The sequence below is a fragment of the Tetrao urogallus genome, assembly GCF_951394365.1.
Source record: "Tetrao urogallus genome assembly, chromosome: 1".
Classification (NCBI taxonomy): Eukaryota; Metazoa; Chordata; class Aves; order Galliformes; family Phasianidae; genus Tetrao; species Tetrao urogallus.
The window spans coordinates 79,239,721-79,266,093 of NC_136813.1; the positions used below are offsets into that span (position 1 = coordinate 79,239,721).

General features: G+C 35.2%; 1 protein-coding gene across 1 annotated transcript in view; it reads left to right on the forward strand.

Annotated features, from left to right (window-relative positions):
* Positions 1–26,373, forward strand: part of IL1RAPL1 (interleukin 1 receptor accessory protein like 1) — a gene marked incomplete at both ends in the record, with an annotated part of 599,615 nt that overhangs the window by 415,150 nt on the left and 158,092 nt on the right. Inside the window, one exon of the mRNA XM_079549852.1 lies at positions 14,014–14,088. Within this exon, the coding sequence (XP_079405978.1) occupies positions 14,014–14,088 (75 nt within the window). The remainder of the gene's footprint in view (positions 1–14,013; positions 14,089–26,373) is intronic.

Consider the following 26,373-nt stretch of genomic DNA (forward strand, 5'->3'; position numbering starts at 1 on the left):
GAGGCATCACTTTTTGTCACACCACCACCATCACAGAATTGCAGAGGTTGGAAGTGACCTTGAGATCAATGAGTTTAATCCCCTGCTAAAGCTGGTTCCCTGCAATAGGTCACAGAGGTAGGCATCCTGGTGGGTCTTGAACATCACCATAGAAAGAGACTCCTCATCCTCTCTGGACAACCATTCCTGTGCTCCATCACTGTTACTGCAAAGAATTTCTTATGCAGGTTTGAATGGAATTTTCTGTGTTCAAGTTTTAGGCCATTGCTTCTTCTGTTATCACTATGCACCACTGAGATGAGCCTGGTCTCATCCGTTTGTCTCCCACTTCCCTTCAGACTTCTTTTCACCAAGCTGAACAGACCCAGATTTTTCAGCCCTTCCTTATATGGGAGATATTCTGGGCCCTTTATCATGTTTGTGTCCCTCTGCTCGACTGCTTCTAGGAGATACCTGTCTTTTTTGAAATGGGGATCAGAACTGGACATAGTATTCACCAGGACAGAGTAGAGGGGAGGGATCACCTCCCTCAACCTGCTGGCCATGCTCTTTTTAATTCACCCCAGGATGTCATTGGCCACAAGTACACACTGCTGGCTCGTGGGCAAAGAACATGTTGTGTACCAGAACACCCAGGTCCTTATTTTCTCTTCCCCCTTGATTGACTCTAAACACCATTGTGAAACTCTGAATCACACATAATCACAGAACTGTAGGCGTTGAAAGGAACTTCTAGAGATCACTGAGTCCAACCCCTTTCTAAAAGCAGGTTCCCTACAGGAAGTTGCATAGGAAACTGTTGAATGTCTCCAGAGGAGACGCTACCACCTCTCTGAGCAGCCTGTACTAGTGCTCTGTCACCCTTACGGTAATGTTCCTCATGTTTGTATGGAACTTCTATGTTCCAGACTCTTCTCATTGCCCCCTGTCCCATCTCTGGCCACCACTGAAAAGAGCATGGCCTCATCCATTTGACTCTTGCCCTTTAGGTATTTATAAGCTTTGATGAGATCCCCTCTCAGCCTTATTTTCTTCAGACTGAACAGCTCCTGGGCTCTAGCCTTTCCTTGTATGGGAGATGCTCCAGGCCCCTCATCATCTTTGTGGCCCTCCTCTGGACTATCTATAGAAGTTCCTTGTCTTTTTTTTTTTTGGAATTGATTTGTATAGGATTAAAGGAAAGCTGAGTAGAGTGAACAGAAGGAGAGAAACGCCATCAACATCGTGTTTCAAAAACTAGTGAAAATATATTACTGATTAACTTCTTTTTCAGTTGATTTGAAAAATCAGTTACTTTTGGCTTTTAACTAATACTGTATATCTTCCCAGGATTATATATTATGAATCAGTCGTGAGAAGTACCTGCGACAGCTTTTGAAATCTAAGCAAATATCACTTATAATAGTAAAAAGCATGAGCTGGATCATAATACAAGTAGTAAGGAAAACAATAAAGTGTAAGGAAAAAGTGAGCTAATTGTTTTTACTTCCTACTTTCATTCTCTCTGTGTTTATTTGACTTTGTTTTGGAATGTATGCAGAAGAAGAAAGAATAATCTGTTTGTTTGTCTCAGAAAATCCTCTTCCGCAAACATGATATCTTGCTGTCCAGACTGGGAAAATGCTGAGTCCTTATGTTTACTCCCTAAGTATTAATAGTAACATAGATCCAACTTAATTGCTGAGTGTTTAAAATTATTAAATAGAGATGCTAGCCTTTTGTGTCTACAATTCCTATCCAGTGCACTGCACAAAGATGTGGCTGCTACTACAGGATAATACCTTTTCTTTACGTTCTCTCCAGTGTAACAGTTTATGTGCTTCTTTGAACTAGCAAATGAAGTCTGCCATATGAAGCAAAATGAGTTATGTTCATACTTTATACAGACACTCTACATTAACAGGTTTATTTTTCCACTGGGAAAGAGTCTAATTTGCTGGAAAATTGGGTTTTCAGCCAAAGAATGCTTTTCAAGCAAGTCACTTGCTTTCCAGGAATTTAGATTCCTCTTTCTAGATTTACAAAAAGTTAAACAAATGAGATCCATAGCAACTCATGACATCTTGAGACTTGGCATGACGTTTAGGCCTCTAAGTACTTCTACCATTTTTTGGGAACTGGGGTAGTACACTTGGATTACTAAAAGGGCATCACAGTGAGGTATTACACATCAGCACTTAGCTCATACATTAGAAGTAGCACATCTCTGTTTGCAGGGTACTCTTCAGAAGCTCAACAGCACAGATTATTAAGCTGATTAAATACAGTTTATTAAATTATTACAGGTAATAATTTCCTTATTTCATAAAGTCAACTTTGTCCAATCACTTTTTTCTGTTCCCAAAGAAACATAGTGGAAGGATTCTTTAAGGAAAATATTGACTAAAGAGAGAGAAGTGTTATTGTTTCTGGTACAGAATCTGAAAAAGAAATAATCCAGTGTGGTCTTCTTTGTCTGCTGGCAATGTTCCTTTTTCACAACATGCTCATAATTAGAGGAGGACATTTTTTGACTTGTTTTATGTTTCTTGATTTTTTTATGTTTTAATGTTATTTTCAATAAGGTTTTCAGGTTTGGTGTATTGTTTTTCATACATTTAATAAATATATGTGCATTTATTTTTTACGAGTAGATTTTTTAAATTCACCCAGAAATAAGTTACTGTTGTGTAACCACAAGATTTGGTAACATTTCTGCAGCTCAAATGCTTATGATGTCTAATCTCTCTTGACTGCCAAGTGACCATATGATATGTGTTAATATAACATCTGCCATAATGGATTTGTTTGGCAAGCTTTATTCAAAGTTTGGCACGTCAGTCAGACAATAAGTGCCAGATATAGCTGTTCTCAGGCATCTTCTACTCCCTCTTACTGGTACTATGTAATTTTTTGCTTCTGTGCACTTAGGTAGACACTAATATCCTACAGTCACGTTACAAAACTGAAGTCTATGAAACTTGCATGCTTAGACTTCATGCAAATTTGTGAAAAGATTAAGAAATCTGAAGTCCTCTATGCCAGAACATCTGCTATTATAATGGTTGCGTCTATACAAACGGTATAGAACCAGGCAGATCCTTTCTATAAGCTGTAAAGATATTTCATGCAATTTATTCAGCATGGAGTCAGCCTTGACTCTCATCTACATAGTCACTACCTAGGACACCTTGGTAATCACCAAGATTTTTTAACCTGATTATGAGTGCAAATAGTTACTAAAAGTAAAAATAGTAATAAAAAATAATCATTTTGTAAGCTCACAAGAGTGAGATTCAGCTTAGTCCAAAAAATGCATCTAGAGATTATCTGATCTAACCCACTGCTCAGTAGGTTCAGCAAGGGCAGGTTGTTCAGCACTGTGTCCCATCGGGATTTCAGCATCTTCAAGGATGGAGACTCCACAGACTCTCTGATCCTGTGTGTAACCACCCCCACAGTGAAGAAATTTGTATTTAAGTATTATTTCCTGTATTTTCACTAACTATACTGTATAAATTTACTATATTTGTTGTATATCCAGTGTATGCCCATTGACTCTCATCCTGTCACTTGGAACCACTGAGAAAATTCTGCTCTCTCTTTCTTATTCCTTCCACCAGGTGTTTTTATGAGTGACTAAGAAGCTCCTAAGCCTTCTGCTTTCTATGCTTAACAGTCCCATCTTTCTCAGCCTCTCTTTCATGTGTCAGATGCTCCAATCCTTTAATTATCATTTTGAACCATCATCGTACTTATCTCAGTACATCTATGACAGTCTCATACTGGAGAGAACAGGACCTGGCACTCCAGACATGTCTTATCAGGGCATAGCAGGGGAAGAGCACCTCCCTAGACCTGCTGGCAACACTTGGCCTAATGCATCCTAAAATAGTTTTGCCTTTTATCACTTCAAGAGCACAATGCTGGGTCATGTCTAATGTATACCCCAGGACAACTAGGTCCTTCTCTACCAAGCTGATTCCCAACTGGTCAGATACCAGCCTCCACTGAGGCCAGAGGTTATTCTTACTCAGAAATAAGACTTTGCATTTCCCCTTATAGAACTTTGTAAGATTTCCAGTAAGAGCCCATTTCTCAACATGTCAGGTTCTCTGTGAATGTCAGTACACTGAACGTCATCTGTGTCAACCACTCCTCCTGGCGTTGTGTCATCTGCAAGCAAGATGAAAGTGCATTCTGTCCCATCATCCAGGTCACTAATTGAGAAGTTAAGCAGTGCTGGCCCCAATACTGATACCTGGAGTGCAACGCTAGTTGTACTTTCGGATGGACTGCATGCTGCGTATTACAACCCTCTGAGCCTTGCAGTTCGACCAGTTTTCAGCCCACCTTACTTTTCACTTACCAATTGTCATCATTATAGTAATGAAAATGTTATGGGAAACAGTGCCAAAAGCCTTGCTTAGTCAAAAATAACAACGTCTGCTTCTCTCATTCACTAGGCCAGCCATCTCGTCACTGAAGGCTGTCAGGCTGATTAAACATAATCTCCCCTTTGTAAATCCATCCTGACTACTTCCAGTCGTCTTCTTGTCCCTTATGTGTTTGGAGATTGTTTCCAGAACTATTTGCTCAGTCACCTTCCTGGGGATCAAGGTGAGGTTAGCTAGTCTGTGTTTCCCAAATACTCCTCCTTGTCTTTCTTGAAGCTCAGTTCTTTCTCTAAAGTTTAAAATTTCCCAGCTTAAAAACAAAGAATCTCCTTTAATGGAGTAGATATAAAAATAGCTGCCTGAGAGGACAAAGAACTTATTGTGCACTCAAATCAAAGTACTAAAATAAAATTAAACATAATTAAAAAACAAACAAACAAACAAACAAAAAAACCAACAGTATTTACGAAACTATAAATTAAGGATTTTTTTTCAATTAATTTTTTGGCCACTGGAAATCATATTATGTCCAGATTTCTAGCCAAGCAAAAGTAGATTTAGATAACCTAAATCACTGAAATGACTTGGAGAACAAATGAAAAAAATGTACAGATTCGTGACAGGACAGAGAGAATGAGAACAAGTTGGATTTTAAATTACATGATTATGAAATAGAGAAACAAAATTAAAAGGTTGACTACAAATTCTGAAGGAGAAAAGCCAATGCAATAAGTAAAAACTTTAATTGTCAGGACTTTAAATGTCAGCTTTTTGAAAAGGTGGAAATGGTCGGAGTGCATAAAGCCCTATTCCCTTCACAAGGCCTCCTCAGAGACTGAGAAATCTTATTCTGAAATGTCAACCTTATCAGCAGAAAGATTTAATTATGGAAAAAAAGCATAAAGTATCCAGAATTTGTGTTCAAAGATTATGAGTTACAGTATTTCCAAGAACTATCTACTTTAACTTTCTCTAAAAAAAAAATCTCTCATAGAGAACATAATATTATGAGATTTTCCAAATTTTCTTTCCCAGATACTTTAATCTGGAGACATTAAAAAAAAAAAAAAAAAAAAAAGACAGAAGACAGTAAAGGGAATTGTGTGATAGGGATCAGTGATGATATGCAGAGAAATTTTAATAATGTGTGTTGCAGGGTGCTTTCTTGATGTGACATGTATGAATCTAACTTTTCTTATTTTTTCATAAACCTCATGTCTTACATAACTCTTTTTTCTTCACGAATACGTAAACTATTCAGGTAGCTCAGTTGTTAAGGATATTGCTTATGTTTCAGTTTGTTTCACAAGTCATACACAGGATTTATATAGCACACAACATTGCTGATCATAAACAAAGGCAACTTGCTGTGGAAAGAAAAATACATTCATTGATTCAAGCTGCCCCAAAGTAGTTACGGTAAGAGATTATGGCTCATATAGATCCCTCTAAAAGTCATTTATATGAGCCGCCAGCCTTGAAAAGAACTAGAAAACAAGATCCAAAAGCTTTTCATTTGTCTTGGAATAGAAGTAGTATTAGAACCAACAGCACAAAGAGCTTAACTGAGGTGAACTGGATTTGTTTAATCCTTTTCTTATAGGTGATAAAGACTGAGACAGGCCCTATACTAGAGCAACATGGTGCTTTAGAGAAAGCTATGTGTGTATAAAATTGTAGAGAGAACAGAATTCAAACCAGGAGCACAGTATTTGAATATTAAAACACAGCAATTGCAGTGGTCTTCTCTGTCTTCGACTGTCTTTTAGTTGCCACTGCAAGGGCTGGAAGAAGTTTGAGGCTGATCCCGTTGCTATCGTTTATATAACTGTTGTAAGACTGCAATGCCAGATCCCACTGACATTCTCTATTAGACCAACCTGTAACACGTGATGAGCAACAGGTGTGGAGAAGTATGGGGGTATGAAGATAGTTAAATGAAAGAATCCATTTACGGTACTCTAGCAGGTGCAAAGATGGTCATTTTGGCCTTAAGGACTCATGCAAGCCAGTAATGTTAGGAGAGCAAAACAAAATTCCTGGTGAGTGAAATTCTCGCAAAGCCTTATACAACAGCGAATCTCCTAATGGAAGTGCAGTGGATGTGTGGTGTCATTCTTCTGCTAGCAAGACCACTTTTAATTAAACACACAGATAATGTATCACATGCTTGTTTAACACAACAAAAGCAACAGCCATCATGTTCTAAATTTCTCATTTCTTTCTCATTTTTCATCTTTCTTAGAGATGATCTGAAGAAACTGAACAGACCATGCAGACAGACCATGCTTCAGCATGTGATTCAAAATAAGAATTCTAAATCTGCAACAGGAAGAAACTGATATTGCCATAATATTAGGCTGATATGTCACTTATTGGTTTTAACTACATATACTGTTCAGTTCTTTTGTATTTCTTTTGTATTTCATAGATGCATTAGCATCTATGATGAGAGTAATTTGATGATTAGGACTTTTTCTTTGGAGACTGTTGGGAAAAGCCACTGTGTTTAAGAAAATTAACAGATAAAAGGAGGAATATATACACCTACCCTGAAGTCATAGGAGAGTGCAAATGTCCTATCATATTCAATTACAGATAAGTATATAATGAAAACCCCAACACCTGGCTGCATCTGTTCCTCTCTTCCATTATTTAGCCTCTCGATCACGGGGACTCACGAGCTTAAAACATTTTAAAAGTCTTCCTAGAAATAAATATTCTTCCCATCTGTCTTGGTTTCAGCTGGGACAGAATTGTTTTCTTCAGCATGTGTGGTTTGATGCCATGTTTTAGTTCTAGGAGAAAAATAAAGTTGGTAACAACACACTGATGTTTATAGTTGCTGCTGAGCAGTGTTGTACAGAGCCAAGGCCCTTCTCGGTGAAGGGCAGTAAGTGCTAGGAAGACCTAGCTCTATGACTAAACTTTGTTAATTTGGACAGATGACTTACATTCACCAGAGGATCATTCCATACCATATGACATCATGCAGAAAGAGTTGTGAAAGTGGTGGGAGTTCATCCGGCTCTCTTTCTCTCACTGCCCCCAGTTGGGCGTCAGTCAGGGAGTGGTGAGATTGCTTGTGCAGCACTTGTTATATACATCTCTATATATAAATGTATATAAATTAAATGTATATAAATACACATATATATAGTCATTACTATTATTATTTTCCTTTTCTTTTGTCTTATAAGGAGTTTTATCTCAACCTATGAGTTCTCCTCTTTTTCCCCCATTCTCTCCCTCATGCCACTGGGAAGTAGAGGCAGTGAGTGAGCGACTCTGTGGTGCCAAGCCACCTTCTGGGTTAAACCATGACACCATTTTTATTTCCTCAGTGCCTCCTCCTTTTGCAACATGCATCATAGAAACTCTTGCCTAAAAAAGACATTTTATTTGCATGATAATAAAAAATTAATGAGCATTGAATATTTATTAACTTTGTTACTGCTTTATCTCCATATCTACTGCATTTTCTCACAGGAAGTGCTGTGCCTCCTGTGCAGTAAAGTAATTTACTGCATTACATTGTTATTTCATGAAAAAGAAAAATGTTAAAAAAAAGGATGAAAAAAAAACCAACTTGGAAGGATTTGGTAAAAGAAATAAAGACGCTTTATTTGTATGCCCAAATCAGTAGTGTTGGCTTTTTTAATGATATGTAATAAGTGAAAGCAACACTAAAGGCATACACTGAAAGAAAGCCAAATTTATGTCTCGAAATTCAAGATTTATAGGAACAATTCAACAGATAAAATCTGATCTTCAGTCAGTCATTATTATAACCAAGTCACATTAAGCAGTTAATTTATGATCTTATTATTCATGCGTATATCCCTAGTAGCTTTATATGGATCTTTATTTGTATCTGCCCTCAGTTTGACCTGTTTGACTGAGGGTATAATCAGGCTTGTTCACACAGTGAGGCAGAATGTTTCTATAGAGCTGCTGTGGAATTCAGGTTGTATGTGATTTTAAATAATGCCTTTGTGAATGATAGATAATCTGATTGTAACTGAGGCATCATATTTATTAGAAGTCTCAAACAAGTATATATAATTCACTTCTTATAAAAGATCTTGCCACATATTTATTTCATAAAAGCAAATAATTTATCGAGTGACGTATCTGGATATGGAGGTTCAGGTTGCACATATTTAGTTTTATTGTATTCTATTATATACTGCAGTTACAGGGGTGTCTTCTCCCTACAGTCATTCGTTTATGCCACCCTAACAGAACAAAGAGTGGACACAAGAGGGGTTAAAAAAAAAAAAAAAAAAAAAAAAAAAAAACCTCTGAAAAATCAGCAAGAAAGCAGGAAAGTATATTTTAATGAGACAATTAAAAAAAAAATGGAGGAATTTTTTGAACAGTACTATGGTTATATCTTCCGTGGAAAGTGTCAGTCATTTTTTTCTAAAAACAAGATGAATTTATAAACGTAAGAGGCTTAATCTCATTGTATTAAATCACGTCTTAGAATGATCATAAAGCTTTTCATCTTCAGAAAGTAAGTTGTACTTCAATAAAATACTTAGACAAGAAATGTTCTAAAATACAGATAACTCAAAATGACCAAGCAAGACAACCATTCTAGTGAACTTATTGCTTTGCAGGAGTTTTCCTGTCCTTCCAGACAATAAATTATGTTTTTAAGTTGAAGACAGCTCCTCATAGTTATGTCTGCTTCTAAGAAATAAAGACTGTTTGTAACCATCACAATGCCCATAGCAGAATCTGAGCAATTTATGAGTAGACACAAGCATAGATCTTCAAAATTATTATCAGTGATATTAATGATTATAATTAAGCTTGTGTGCTATAAGTCAATGTAATTTTTTTTGTACCCAGGATTAGTCATATTTTGATGCACAGTTCAGATTAAGCTTTTCTTCATTAGTTATATGAAACTGTCAAGTGGCTAGTCTCCTCGAATAATAGAAGTTTGCATACAGTAAAAGGATATACTATGTGACCATGAGCATCTGAAGTTAAAGATTTAGCTCAGAAACAAAAATGTAGAAATAAGCAGCCAATGTGGAAGTATTATCTTCTGGCTAGTTCATAGTTCTTTGTTTTTTTCACCACAAGGCAAATATTTCAATACATTTTAAATGTACATCCAATCTAGTAGATAAGGAATATGAAGTTAGTTGCTTTCTCTTTGAGTACAATCATTATGTTTGCACATGAACTGTAAGTTCAAAATTAAATATTAATTTTAAATACAGTTTCAGAAAAGGTTATTTCACTTATGATTTTTTTTGTTGTTGTTGTTTTATTTTTGTTTTCTTTTAATTTCTTTGCAAACAATTCTACAGTTATGTTTCGGAAATCAAAGATGGACTGTAAAGTGGATTTGATCAAACTGCTTTTACTTCTGAGAAGCTGACCTAACAAAATCCTGTGGTTTCTTTTTCTTTTTTTCTTTTGTTGTTGTTGTTGTTGTTTGTTTGTTTGTTTGTTTTGGAGTTTTTGTTAACTTTATCTGGAATAAGATTCTTTACTCTTAAGGGGAAAAAGAAATAGAGAGGGAAAGAGAGGAAAGAAGAAGTGAAGAGGGAGAAGAAGCTGCAGAAGAAAGAGAGAGAAGCAGTGGGGGAAAGAAGAGGGAAAGAGGAGAGGGTGGGGGAAAGAGAGGGAAAGAGAAAGATACTGCATCCATGCATTAGTAGACAATAATGTCCTGGAATTAAGATTCTTGCCAAGAAACTTGACAATCTTCTATGTAAGAACAGAAATAGGAATCTGAGCACTGTTCCTTCTGACAATCATGGGATAAGTACCTAGTGGGAAGAGGGCCTTCTCTATTATTTAGCAACAGGGAAAAGAATTCTGGTTGTTTGCTTGCAATGCAGTACAGGAAGTGCTTTGAAATCATTAACATTTCTGTAGGATCAGAAAATAGTTGCCTTTGTAAAGCTCTTAAAAAAATAAAGGGTGCTTAGCTTGCTAAGGAAGGCTATAGTTGTGCGATTTTGTGGTTTGTTGTTTTTTTTTTGTAGGTTTTTTTTTTTTTTTTTCCCAGTTCTTTATATTTTGTAAAAAGTCAGAGAGAAAGGATGATTTTTTTGTTGTTGTTGTTGAACTTTCTAAATAACTGTACCTCAATATCTCTAACCTGAAAAATGTGCTCATTTTGAATAGTCTGATATGTGAATAGTCTGTTATATGATAGGTTGCTCTAGTTAGGAATATGATACCTCATAGTCTGAAGGATTCGAAATTATTTATAGGAAACAATAGGTCTACTTCAGAGTTTCTAAACTAAACAAGGATTGCAGAAGCTCTGTGCTGCCTATGAATGTTGGTTTCTGCAGACAGCGTAAAACTGAAATGCAGAGGGGCAGCTGAAATCTTCTCACATTTGTTTTGGTTCACATGGCTTAATTGCCAGAAAAACATTCATGTATTTGTAGGTTAATAAATAAAATAACATGCACATAAAGTGTAGATTGATTGAGTGTACATTTCAAATTGCCCTAAAATTTGATACTCTTAAGTATAGCAAGATAGTGAGGTGATTTTCCTTCCCTGTATAATTCTATTTCAATGTTTCCCTATAGCTAAAACTTTGAAATGCAGTATGCTCAGGGATGCTTTTGGTTTTCTACATGGGTGAAGGAGTTAGCCCTGGGAGATATAACTGCTTGAACCATCAGATGTGCCTACAGTTACTCATTCTTCCTGGCCAAAAATACTGGCAAATATCACCTTAAAATACAACACAGGAAACCTATAGTGTATTATTATTATTATAGTGTTTTAATCTTGATTAGAGAGCTTATGTATTATGTCTGCTAGATGGTGGAGTAAAGTTCAGTTTCAGCAAAAGTGGAAGACTGGGTTATGTGCTGGAGATCAAAGCTGCTGAGAGATCTTGACAAGTTGAAGACAGGGACTGATGACCATGAAGTTGGACAAAGGCAAATGCAAAGTCTTGCCCTAGTTCTGAAATAAGCAGTAGTTTAGGGCATAGTCTAACTGAATAGTAAAAAGCTTTGCAGATCCATCAGTCCCAGCATATCTATCAGTCCAGGCATAAAATAAGTTGAACCTCAGTCAGCAAGAGCCAACTGCACATTTTTTCTCAAATGTTTAGCTAGCAGGTACAGGAAAGTGTTCCTACACAACTATTTAGAACCTATGAGAGCACACTGGGAATGCTCTGTCAAAGTTTTGATTCCTCAGTGTAGAAAAAAACATAAACTGGATTGAGTCCAGCGCTTAGAGGATTAAATACTTGAAATGGTGAATTCTCCATCCACAGAGGTGTTTAGAACTTCAGTGGATGAAGTATTGACCTACTGACTGTTTGATCTATTGAATTTATTTTCAGCAAGAGTTTAAACCTCTTGATCTCCAGAATGTCTTTTCAGCCTACGTACTCCTGTGAATCTAATATATCAGTTATATATCTAATTAATTGTTTTCAACAATATTTCTTCTGTGAAATTCTTTGTGGAAGACTTGAATATTACAAGTTATAGGAAAATTGTGTTGTGCATAAGTTATGTAATAACTTCATCATCAGTTCAATTGTGATTTATTTATATATTGCTAATAATGATTTTATGCCAATTTATTTAATAGTAGGAAGCCTCTTAGAGATCTTCAGTACAGTACCATAAAAGTAATGTCTTTCTTTGCTTTGATTAGAAAAAAAAAAACAAAAAAAAAAACTGTTTTCTAGCCTCATTGTTGAATTTGTTGAACTAGTTATATCTTTAATACAATGAGAAACTTTTGTTTTCTTGAAGAGTCTCAAAACAGATTTAAAACAACAGTGACTCAGAAAACACTATCTGATAAATGGTAATTGAGTTTAGAGTGACAGAACTGCAAAACTAAATTTAAATTCAAAGTGGATGATTTTTTTAAATGGCAATGTGCTGATAAATTCTGAGTCTTGCTGGAAAAGTTAAGATTGGGAATGACTAATTTTGTAGTTTAAGAAAAAACACAATTTGGATCCTTTTCCCTTCCACCTACTTTAGCTCATAAGGAAAAAAAAAAAAAAAAAAAAGATAGAAGGAGAGATAGGGACATCAGTGTAAAGAGAAGTAACAACCCAGAGATGCTGTTTAAAAATCTTTAATAACTGTGGGCTGTCTCTGAAGTTCTGAACGCAGAATAATTTCCTGTAGAAAGTAGAAAAATGAACTGAAAGAGTGTTTGTGCACCAAATCTAGGTCTTTTCCCTGAAGAGGTATTTTGATTCATCCATTGCACTGATGGATCAACACATAAGGTTTTGCCCCATATCTGAAGATGTTTAAGGCCCTGAGTGACCTGATCTAGTGTTTGATTTACTGTTTGTCAATGATGGCAGAGGGAAGTAGATGATCTTTAAGATCCCCTGTAACCCAAGACATTCTATAATTCTGTAATAACAATTGGGGAGATTTATGCATTGGCCAAATAAGAAAAATATCTATGAAACAGCAAAATATGGATTCATTCCCTTCTTGTTGCATGCAATGTTAGTGTTAGTACTGTAGGTATTAAAGGGCATTGATAATTTAATCAAAGAGTAAAATGAGTGTAATAAAGAGAAAGCAGCTCAACCTCTCCCTCAGTTCAACTGACAGGAGATGAGTGTGTTTAGTAGATTAAACCTACACACAGGTGAATGTGTGTCAGTAAGAAAGGAAGTAGTGATTTGACAAGTTTGAGGGAACAAATATTACACAGTTATATCAAAATGTCAAAAGTACTTTAAATCTCTGACAGCCCATAATCTATGTTAAAGACTGAAAGGTGAATTAATGTTGAAAAGCTAAATATCAAAATGTTCCAGGGAGCTAAAAGTTGGAGATTTCCCATGAACACTTACTAATCATTTAAAGAAAAAAAGTGAATGTTCTTTTCATGTATCATGCACTTGTCTGTCAGACATCAGTAGAACAGACTTACTAACAGTAGTTGTTAGTAATATGAAAGTAGCAATAATCAGATAGTCACTTCTATTAATTAAGTATGCATAAGGTGATGAATCTGGGTAATAGCTGCACTTTTCAGCAGCACGTTTTGAACATGCTTCAGAAAGTTCCTATTAGCACCTTCAGAATGTTTTTGACCATGACAGAACTCTTATTTTGCAGTTTACATTATTCTACCATAATTATTTCAGAGTAAATTAAAAGGGAAGAGGGAAGTAATTTTAGTAGGAGTCTTAACATTATGTCGCTGCATCTGTCCCTTGAATTTTAAAAATGAACCCCTTTTATTTTAATCCACCTTCAAATCTTAGATTATCTATGTTATTTCTCTGATAGTGACTATTTGGCAGGAACGTATTTAAATATTATAATAAGCAATAAAATACTTCATTAAAGCACGTTTACGAAAACACAAAACTGTAAGATGTTGCTGTAGGGTTTTTGTGAAAGTCTGAAGAGATTTTTTTTTAACAAATGTCTCCAGTACCTCAGTACATAAATCTAATCTAATAATCTAATTGTGGTGCTGTATTTACTCTATAAGTGAAAGCATTTACTGCTGCGTAAAGCGTGAACATTACTTAAGGCATGAACAAAGAAAAAACATTTCTGAGCCAATGTATCAAGTTTTTTTTCTACACAATAATTATCAGAAAACTATATATGTGAATTTCTTTCTTTTCTAGCGCCACTAACAGATAAACCACCAAAGCTTTTACACCCATTGGAAAGTAAGCTAACAATTCAGGAGACCCATTTAGGTAAGTAGTAAACACATAATTTCTCTTCAAATTGTATGAAGACATTTGATGTGTTAATGTACAGTTGTAATGTGATAATATGATGTCATTAATACTTTCATTAAAAATACATTAAACGCACTGTGTTGACATGGTGGAGGTGTATCATATAACATCTAGAAGAGTTTTGTTCACCAAAAAAAAAAAAAAAAAAAAAAAGTAGAAAATAATTCTCAGTACTAAAGTCTTGAATACTACTGCATTTTTTACTGTTTTTTTTTTCCATTTCCCATTGTTATGCGTGTGCCTGAGATTTTCTTTCTAAAGTTTCCCTTTTCTGTATATTTAAATATACCCATATATATTAAAACCTCAGTGGGATTTTGTCATTTAAATTCTGCTTACATGACTTACTTGGTACTCTGTATTTATACTTTCTGTGTTTATAAACGTAGTACTGGTTTAAAACTATTCAGCAGTGAGAAGTTAAAGTAATTCAGTCTGATTATTTAAAATTTACAGATATTTATGTATGAACAGAGAGAAATTTATGTACAAAGAAATAAGTTTTTCACTTTTTCCAAACTAGTGGATGGTGGATATATTTTCTCACTTTGATCTCTTACTGCTGTACATGCAATTAAGTATCCAAAATTAAGTGAATGAAAAACTATGGCTTACAGGATATAGAAGTTTTTCTCCTTTGTGGACTGACAGGTGGCAACTTCTAAGAAACAAGCAGTCATCAGGAAGTTAAACTGGACTTATAATTTGGTGTCAGAATAGTATTCTGTTGATAGATCTTTGAACATGTTAACTAAAGACACAAAGGGAAACAATATGCTGGTTGTTTTAATCCCATAAAAATAATTTAAATTTAAAATTAGATAAAATGAAAGAAAGAAAACCAAGCTCTGGACACTCTTCAGAACAACATCAGAAAAAAGAAATAGCAGAATTCTTGCAAATGAGTTTGGAGAGTCAGCAACAGAGAATCTTATGGTGCTTGGCAGCCTGTAGCTAATAGTGGCCATGATATAACTCATCTTCATTTTGGTATTAATAAAAGTTACATTATAATTTAAGCTATTCAAATAATGTTATGAGGTTCTATACACATATATTCTGAAAGTATTATATAGGAAAGGGGTTATATTCCCTAATACAACTAATTTTTTTGGTGTTCGAACACATAATTTCTGTGTTTGATGACTCATGATGATTTTATCTTTTCATTCACCTACAATCCTAGGAAATGTAAAGCAAAGTGACTGCCCAATTTCTTTTTCTGACTGATGTTGGTTACTGGGATATTTTTAATGGAAAAGAATTGACATCCTTTTTAGGCTTTGTCAGTGTTTCACCTAATGTGTTGTACTTATTGAGGTTAATTCAATAAGAGTGTAACTATTAATGGGTAGCTAGAAGCTTTTTACCTATGATTTTAAGTATTAATAATACCTTTCATTTCTCATAGTTCTAAGAAACAGAATGAATTATTTGAGATGTGCTGGGTTATGGATAAGACACTTTTCAGACAACTGAGTAGCTGTTGATGAGTGTGAAAGAGTTAACTTGAAAATGTCACTCACACAAGATGGAAAAACTGACCATAAGTAAATATGAAACAAAAGTACTTTACCTTATATAGATAGAACATATTAATTTGTTGTTTAAGAGTTTGTGAAAAGTTGTATCAGAGCTCGAGCAAGTGAGGAAAAAAAAAAAAAAGAAAAAAAATAGTTATCTGGCTCAAATATTGTTCCACTCATAGATTTAATGCTTTGATCTCTTCGGGTAATGTTTGAAAGGGTTACATTTCACTTTCTTTGTGGAGAGCTACCGTTTCAGTTCATATTTTGCAAAAAAATAAAAAGAAAAATATTTTAACATTGAAAAAATATTCAGGTTTACTTAGCCAAACCTTAGAAAATTACCTGAGGCAACAGCCTCCCACCGATCCGAGGCCTGGGCTAATCATAACTTGCAGACTGATCTAGGCAGTGACAGAAAACATGATAGTCCTACACAGTGTGTTTAGGACGGTGTGTTCGACTTGTATTTGAAAATTAAACATATTGATGGAAATATTGGCATGGAAAAAGAAGAGCAAGGAGGCAAGAGCCTCAGGTAGTCTGGGATTTCATGCTGCAGGGCACCAGCTGGTGCACCATAAAGCTTGTACAGTTACCTCTGCTCATGTTTCTGTCCTTATCTCACAGTCTTCCACATTGAGCAGGAATGAAGGCAAGGCACACATGTCTGCGCATGTCCTTGGGCTATACGTTATGTACAGAGATGACTCTGCTTCTATGGGCACCCAAGTTCTTCTGAAACATTAACAGTGACAGTTCACCTCGAAATTTTTCAGTACTAGCAGGCTTTTTGAGAACAGTTCTGAACATACTTTGGAGAAAATTCCTCGTAGCCTCAGTGTTATTGCTGAGATATATTGCTCTCTTATATATACCAGCAATTAAAATTAACATCATGTGACTACAGAGCTGCTGTATTATTGTATTGCATGGCAGACAGTATCAGGCCACAAGGTGACTACACATTGAAGGAGGAGTTTCTCTGAGTGACTGATGAAGTGTTATAGTATTTGGCTTGAAGCAGAACAGAGGTGGAGAATCTGCAGCTCTCAAATCTGGAACTTACAGGCTCCTATGGTTTAAATGTAATCTAATCAGTCAGTAATGGAAAAGGTGTCCCACTCTTGGGACACCCAATGGGAAGATATTTGGAGGATTATAAAACACGGCTACAGTGCAATGAGCAACCTAAGAGAAATGCAGGAATCTTGAAACCTCTTTTGAAATGTCTTAATCACACTGAATAGTAATCAGGAAATCCCTGAGTAAAAACACAGCATAGAAATTGAAGGAGAAATTTGTTTCTCAAAGGCTTTTCTTGAAAGACAGTACAAGGCAGCCAAAGCATGAGGCAGATAAATCCTTGATGAGGAAAGAAAGATTCATTCCAAACTTGTCCTGCTCTGCATTTAATGCTTTTTATTTGTATATTCACTTCCAATTTTGTGATCAATCACTTACTTCTGTTCCTAGGGTAAAAATACTGTTTTCTTTTTGAGCTTTTCTCCTGACAAGGGATTCCTAAGTAGCTATGGTGACTTCAGTATAGACTTCTAGTCTGGAAACAAAGACTTCAGATAAAATACTGTGTTGAACATAGTCTTGAAAAGGGTGCAGCTTTGCAAGAATCTTGGAGCTATAAGATGAGTTGTGTTTCCCATTCAGCTCCAGGCTATTGTGTGGGCTGGAAGCATAAGCATCAGCTGGGGAATAGGGAGACAAGGCACAAGTAATGAAGAACCATGTGCAGCCCCAATGAACTGCATTCCATGATTTCTTTTTTCTTACCTCAACGCACTACCAAAATCAGCAAGCAAAAAGCACAATAACATTAGAAAAGAATACTAAGAATAACAAAAACTATGAACTTTTAGTTCAGACCTGAGTAGAAATTACATTGTTCAGATTGATATTATTTCTGATATATGAAACTCCTAAAATAGAAGTAATTCTATTTTTTTAAATTTTAGATTCATGCAGATGTTATATATTTGGCAGAAATGCATATATGATGCATGTTCATTTAACAATTATGTTCTGTTTTTCTGTATTGGTACATTTTGAGGCTTTTCAGTTTCACCAGGCTTTCAGGCAATGTTGTTTTTCCCACCAGCAATGTAAAACATATTTTCTCCCTCAAAGAAACTAACAGCATATTATTAGTCTGCCTGTTGAAAATCTCATTCTATTAACCATTTGATCTATTTATGGGCCAAAAGAAGACAGGTGTGTCTCCATAACAGACTGTAATGGATCAGAATTAAAAAAAAAAAAAAAAAAGCAAACAACAACAAAAAGACAGCAACACATGCACATGAAACAAAACACAATAAATCAATAATGATATTAAACAGCTCAGAAACTGTCATCCCCATTTTTTTCAGTATATTTTCTGATTCTGCACAAGCCTATAGTTTGAAATGCCAGAATTCAGCTAGAAAAATAAAGCAATAGTTGAATTATTTTCATCTAGACTAAATGTTAGACAAAGGAGAAAATGAATAAAGACTCCCAGAACCATATGAATGGGCCTAAAACATAGGCAGGTACCTAAGCACTTTGTGATTTGAATGAAGTGAGCTTTTATGAATTTCATCCAATGCCAAAATTTATTCTTGTGACTAAATCTACACTGAATGTGGTTTTGTTGTTGTTGTTATGGTACTTGTTGTTTTGTCTTTTATTTATTTTTAGAGCATTATTTCCATAAAATGAAATTGACCACTCTCTAGTGAATAGGGACTTGCTTCTTTCTCTTTGTCCTAAGCATATTCTTGAAAAAAGTGATTAAAGTGGCTATTAATGTGAAAAATAAGAATATAAAATAAGAATATAAAAAAGTTCCAGAAGGAGATGAGAATACTTCAGGAAGAGTGGGATACTACATCATTTATAGCAACATTTTCATAAAAATCTTCCACACAAATTGACATTATTAATGATAAAAGCACTCCTTAGCTAGCATAATCAGTAGCTGTATAAATAAATTACGTAAAGTGATGTGAAATAACTAGCAATATATGTCTCCTTTCTAGATGATAATTAAAATGTAAGAATGCCTAAAATCATTTTTAACTGTACACAATTAATCTAACTGCCATACTGACTCCATAAAAGGAACAACATCTTCATGATGTTAGGAATTGTTACATTGATCTATTTAATTGTTCCAGTGTTCTTTACACTAAAATGATCTATTTTTGAGGAAGAAACCCTCAACACTTTCCCAGTGCTTCCATGTGGCTGCACATTCTGCTAACTCAAACATGGCTGTGGAAAGGAGACTCTGGGACAGACACTGGCCCAGCAAAAGTCAAAGAAAATGGTGCCACCTCCCAGCCACCTCACCAGTTCCGTGCACAGAAAGGAGCTGTAGTGTGATTTCTATCTCAGCCCAGCTGCTGAGACTTAGTGCTGTGAACCGGATCTTCAGAGCATTGTGCTCAGGATCCTTCACAATGACATGAGCAGCTTTACATCAAGAGAGGCTGATATCTCCATTCCTTTTAAATACTCACCCATGTGAATTCTGCTGAAATATAGGAAGATAAGAGCTTAGGAATAAAATATAGCTAGGCCACCAAGGCCCATGGGCAGGGCTGCCCCCCACCAGCTCAGGCTGCCCAGGGCCCCATCCAACCTGTCTTTCAGCATCTCCAGGGCATCACAGCTTCTCTGGGCAGCTGTGCCACAGCCTCACCACCCTAAATGCTACAAGACAGCTAACTTTTCTACTAAATTTCAATTTTGTATAATTATTCAGTCAAATAGTAGGACATTCAGTGTAAAATGTTTTGCTGAAAGACTCACTTGTAAAGTTAATTTAACTGAAGACTAGTTCATGAAAACTCATGCATTTGACATCTAGTGTAGAAGGATGAAGAATAAGTGTGTTTTCAGACGCATCTCAATCTATGTATGTCTTTAATATTTTTTAAATATTATACATATGTCTTAATACATAATACATATACATAATACATATGTACACACACATAATACATATGTCTTTAATAATTTTTATCTTCAGAGACATGTAAATGAAATGTAAAATAGCCACTTAGGAGATCAGTGGCAATCAGGTGAAATCATGACAATCAAGGGAAGTCCCTGGTGACTGGAAAAAAGGCAACATCACACCCATTTTTAAGAATAGAATAAAGGATGACCCTAGGAACTGCCTTCCTATCACCTCTCACCTCTGTGCTGAGAAAGATAATGGAGCAGATCCTCCTGGAGGTACTGCTTAGGCACATGGAAGATAGGAAGGCGATAGCATGGCTTCACCAAGAGCAAATCTTGCTTGAATGACCCAGTGGCCTTTTGTGATGGTGTCACTGTATCAATGGACAGGGGAAGAGCCAGTGATGTCATCTGTCTGGACTTCAGTAAGGCCTTTGACATGCTACCCCACCACATCCTTCTCTTCAAGTTGGAAAGATGTGGATTTGATGGGTAGACTGTTCAATGGATGAAGAACTGGCTGCAGGATAAAGTCCAGAGAGTGGTGGTCACTGGCTCAGTGTCTGGATGGAGATCAGTGATCAGTGGTATCCCACAGGGGCCAGTGCTGGGACCAATACTTTGAGGGAGGTAATTCTGTCCCCCTACTTTGCAATGGTGAGGCCTCACCTGAAGTATTCTGTCCAGATGTGGAGTCTTCAGTACAGGAGGGACATGGACCTGTTGGATGCATCCAGAGGAAGGCCAAAAAAATGATCCAAGGGATGGAACACCTCTCCTATGAGGACAGGCTGAGAGAACTGGGGCTGTTCAGCCTGGAGAAGAGCGGGCTCCAAGGTGACCTGATAGCGGCCTTTCAGTATCCAAAGGGAAGCTACAGGAAAGAAGGGGATGGACTCTTTAGCAGGGTCTGTGGTGATATGACAAGGGGAAATGGCTTCAAGCTTAAAGAGATTTAGGTTAGACATAAGGAAAAAATCTTCTACAGTAGGAGTGGTGAGGCATTGGAAGGTGTTGACCAGAGATGTGGTGGGTGATCTGTCCCTGGAGACTTTCAAGGGGAGGCTGGATCAGGCCCTGGGGAACCTGATTTAGTTGTGGCATCCCTGTTCACTGCAGGGGAGTTGGACTAGATGGCCTTTACAGGTCCCTTCCAACTCTAAGGATTCTATGAACTTATAATTCTATGATAATGTGCAATAAAATATTTACCTAGCTCTTACTCAAGATGATATTTACACATACATTTTGTTGTTTTTTTATAAATCATAGTATCTAGATACCTCAACTGGCTTAAGCCTTGCTATTCCTGTCTCAGGGAAGAGTGTATCAGAGGAGATGGAGTGTCAGAAATATCAACAGTAACAGGAATGGGTTTTTCAGTCAATTTAAGTAAATATAGTAACTATATGCATTATGAATGTCTTTATTCTTTTTAAAGTGTTCAAGACATATCATACAGTGAGGCTATTCCATAGCCCTTTAGTTTCATCAGGCACAAACTGTTATATATATGGTTTTACACATTCTACTGAAAAGAATGAAAACAATTTTCACCCATTCTACTGAAAAGAATGAAAACAATTTTCAAACTATTTCTTGGCATTTTCAGTTGAGCATTCTGTTTCTAAATGGAGAAATGTAGCAAATATGTTTACAAAGAAAATGAATGGATTCAAGACTTCCAAAGGTATTGACTAAGAGAAAAAGAAGAATCTAGAGAAGAAAAGAACCCAAACAGTACATGTGTTAATAAGTGATATTATGATCCCTGGATCTGGGTTGTTTTGGTTATTTTTTGTTTTGTTTTTTCTTTTTTGTTATGTTTTGTTTTGCTTTGTTTTTATGTGTGTGTTTTTTTAATTTTATTAGTTACCTTATAGCCTCTGCTATAGAATTTCATCTTTTAGGTTGCATTAATCCAATTATTGTCCACTTACGGCCAATCATAGTTTGTTAAAGAGAGACAGAAAATGTTTCGGAAGTATTTAACTGCACTAATGCACTAAGGATATGTTTGCAGTTACAGCTCAGTGACAACACATCAGCTAATTCTCCTTCTGCTCTTTTTTCTGATTTAATAAAAGCCTAGAAGGTTATAAATAAGGAAATTAGAAAAATCGTATTAATGCACTTAAAATATTTATTTTCTCTCTTTTCTGTGTGTGTACATTTGAGAATATATATATACATTCATGTGTATCCAATCTATATATGAATATATGCATATTCACATAGATAAAACCTGATAGTGCATTTGTTCATATATTATGTCCTTTTTTAATGATCTGTCTGTGAAAGTTTTGAATTAATCTGAATAATCAAATTACTTTATTTGTGTTATAATATAAAATATTATATATATATATAATATAATATGTATATATATAATATATATATTGTGTTATATAATGTGTTGAAAAATGTCTTCTCTGGAGATTATACAATGCTATATTTATCTAAGGTGCTTTCAGTGGGAAGCATCTAAACATGATTTAATGCAACAAAAAGGGTCTGCACAGATGCTCTTCAAGTTTGTACATTTTATTCTTTATATGCAGATTAAATACATGAAAATTTTGTTTTCCAAATTTTGTGCATTTTTTTTAAAGTTTCCTTTTAAAAAATATAACATTTGTTTTTATAATTTGGGGAAAGACTGTAAAACCTCAAAGGATTTTCAATATCAGTTGGATAATTATTGAGAAGTTTGATTTCTTATGTAAGAATTTCTTGGACAATCAGAAATGATCTGTCTTACTAGCAGAATAAAATATAACCAGATGCAACAAAACGTTTATAAGAATCCTCTGTGGGAAACAGCAGGATATAACTTACTGAAACTGAGATCATCATAAATATAATATATATTTATATATATCATAAATATAATATATAAATAGAGTATACCAAGATATACAACCTAGAAATAGATGTATACTGTGCGGTATTGGTGCCCTTTGAAATTTTAGTCTTAAAAAGATTGTAGTTGCTTACATTTCAAACATCAGGATTTATATTGTTCACCAGATATTTGGTTTGAAGCTATGCTCTGTGTTTTCAAATTTACGTATAGGCAATTAATTGTATCAGATGTTGAAAGAAGCACGAGTGTCTCCTTGCAGACAGAGATATAAAATATTACTTAATGGTACTAAGCAAAAGCATACAAATGTTGAATAGTAAATATCAAAATCAAACATCAATGTTTTGTCCTAAGTACTTATGATTTATAGCTAATATTAATGAACTATTCCAGTATATTCTGCTCTTGAGATAAAAGGTCCCATGTGAGCAACAACGATCATCACATGTAAAGCTAATCTCATTAAGTATGTCTATGGGCTAACAGTGGAACTACAAACACCAGCGTGTTTTTTTTTCCTCAGGACTTAATCTGCTTTCTAGCAGCAGTCTTTCCAATATTATTGGTGAAGTCAGCATATGCTCATGCAGTCCAAACTAGGAGTGGTTTTTCAAGAAGCTGCACTGAAAATTGTTTTGTTTCATTTTTGTCTGAGATGTACTGTGTGTTATGATTTAGTGCAGTACACAGGTTTCATTCTGAAGAAAAAAAAATCAATCTAAATTTGCAAAATTTCATAATATCAGGAATTTGACATGTCGGTAGGAAATGTAGCAGCACTGAGGGGCTCATGGGCTTAAATGTTTGTAATAAATTCTTACAGTTCAGAACATGATTCTAAGCTTGAACTGTCCTGTTTTTTACATCTCATCCTTTTGCCTAAGGTAGAATTCTGACAGTGGATTAATTAGTTCCTTTTTCTTTTTCCCACACAAAAATATAAAATATGTTCTGAAGCAGAAGATTTATTAAGAGCTTAGTTTTTGTACTGATCTGAAAATGTACAAAGATGTCTAAAAATAAACTCAAGTGAAACAATTGTTTAAATGAATTCAGAAGTAGCTCTTGGGAACTGTGGAGCTAGAAAGTTAAAACAGAGAAAGCATCCAAGTTTTGTAAATCCAGAATTTAAATTTACTGCTCTGGATCTGGTAATTCATAAGGCATGTAGGAAATGTCTACCTTGGACTGCACTACGGTAAATGTTACCTTCTAGTTTATCAGCCATTTCAGCTGTTTGATGAATCATTTAAAGAGAAATGTTACTAATACTATAAATGTTCTGCCCTCTTCAAATAGCTAGTTTTTATCAATGGAGAAATATGTGTATGAAAAACAGTGTTAGAAAAATGCCATACTTATCAAGAAATTAAACACATCAAGTCATAATTTGTATTCACTACAGAAACACTTCGGTTAAGTGAAGTGTATTAAGAAAAAATTATAGCAAGTATTACAAAATGACCTCTATTTGTGACACTAATGTAATGAACAGATTTGAGATGCAAGGCTAGAGAGCCGTGTGTTTGGTTTCTTTAGCAACTCTTTCAGGCAGGTCATTTGGTGCAATAATTGCTTGTGTTTCTGAGTAGTTAATCCAGAGTCTGATTTTTCATATGATTTCTAAAAGCTTGGGTAGGCAAAATTAATGACATAGGAGAACTAGCTTCTTCTCACTGGCTTTATGAAACTTTTTATAATACTATAAACACCTACAGGTTTATTATAGCTTGTTATATTAACAGAGAGTACTTGTGGTCTTGTTATGCATATTTTTAATCTCTTGCTAATTTTTTTTTTTACCAGAATATTCCTTTCAGTGCAGTAAAAGTTAGAGTATTTCTTGATGAAAGACATTTTTAACTTCTAATATAGAGATACCGTTGTAATGTAAGGAGGGATGAGTTACAAGTGGAGCAGCCAGTGTTGTGGAAGTGCAACATTTTTTTTTTTCCTTTCTTAAGTGGTAATTAAGGTCAAAACAGATTTTTATAAGTTTTTAAAATACAGTAGCCAAGATACAATTTTTCATTTCTCATTGCTTTGTAAAATTCAGGTATTTCTAAAAAAAAAAACTTATACATACTGGTACTTCTTGCCGTGTGAGTACTAAAATCCATAGGACTTTTCTTCTTTGAAGGACCAAAAGAAGTTGCTAACATTTACAAGGGTAAAGTCCAAGACTGAAATTATTTGGATTTACTACTGGGGAACGAACAATCTTCAGTTTATCCAAGATATTGTCAAATTTACCTACTATGATAAATATATTTGCTAGTACATTACCAACAGTAACAGTCCAAACCTAATTTAAATCAAAAATTAAGATAAGAATTAAGATGTTATTTTAGTATTTATGGAGGGCCATATATGAAGAATAACTCACATTACTTCAAAGACTTTTCTGCATGCATTGCTACTTGTCACAATTCCCTGCCTGCCAGCTGAGTTGTATGAATACTGCATTCTTTTTTCAGAGATATTTTATTTGAGGAGTTCATTATATCAGTCCCTCCTTCAAGTAAGGAGAATAGGATAGGTTGAAAATGAAGGCTGATTCTGACGGCAGTCTGAGCCAGCGTATCAGCAATTTAAGAGTGAAAGTACTATACAAGCTTCTACTTTGACAGAGAAGTCTACAGAGGAGGCAATTTTTTTCTGCTGTGTTTTAGAACCAAAATATAAAGATTCTTAGAGCCAGATGCACAGAATTATTCAGCAGTATAACTTCTGTTGCTCTCAGTACCTTTGATTTTCTGCTGTTTATTACGAAGAGTGTTATCTTTACTCAGCTACAGACATATGACTTGAATAGGTTCTTGAATTTGTGGAGACTCTCAAGGGCACACAGTTTTACCTGGAAAGGTTAGCCAATAATGATGTGATGTTTCACAATTGCTTTAATGCAGTGTAAATCTGTGCAACTCTGACATCTGCCTCCTGGGACCCCCCTCTTCTTTAAACCAGCTTCACTGTTCATGCTTACAAGGATTCATGAGATGGCTGAGAAATAATCCAAGAAAGGAAAACAATTTAAGCTAAATGACGCACTGCAGTACCAGTGATGTAGATGCAACAAAATTTACTGCCAATATATGGTGGGGGCATACTCCCTGGCCAGGGAGTGAAGTGACAGGTAAGCAGCATAAAAGGTTCTTTGCCTCAAATCAGTGAAACCACAGTCTGAGTCAGTACAGAAGGCTTCCTACAGCAGCAATACATATAGAGTCACTAGACAGAGAAAGGCACCGTTATCATACTGTGTCGGAGTAGAACTGCTCTACAGCTAAAGGTGGCTTTTAGTTGGACTTTGGCACACTGATAACTCACTCTGTTGACTGGATAGTTAGTTCAGCCTTTTTGCTTAGGCATCTGGAATGGCATAATTGAAGTTGGAGTAATATCTTCCTTGATGGTATCTATGTACCATAACTGAATGCTTTCAAAAATATTTAAAACAGACCTTTCAAAAACATTTTATATTTAAGATCTTTAATTTTATAACCAGAAATATCATTATTACAATGTGCCATAGAAATGTATAGCCCAGATTTTCTACTGTGCTTGTATTTTTGACTGTTAAATGAATCAAAATGAAACTCCATAATTGAAGATGTAGTAGTGGTTTTTAATGATCAAATACAAGAGGTAATTCCATCACTAATCATTGTTTTGTTGTTCTTTAAAGTTATGTGTGATTCAATCTGTTACTTAAGTGGCTATCTGGTATCCTGTTACAGAAACTAGAGAATGAGGAATACATTTTACCATGATAAAACAAAAAGCCATATCAACTCTTTAATTATACTTTCAGTTAACTTTGTTTATTAGCTTTTCTTTCTTCAACTCTTTTGTACTCATTCGTGTGAGTAAAGAACATAG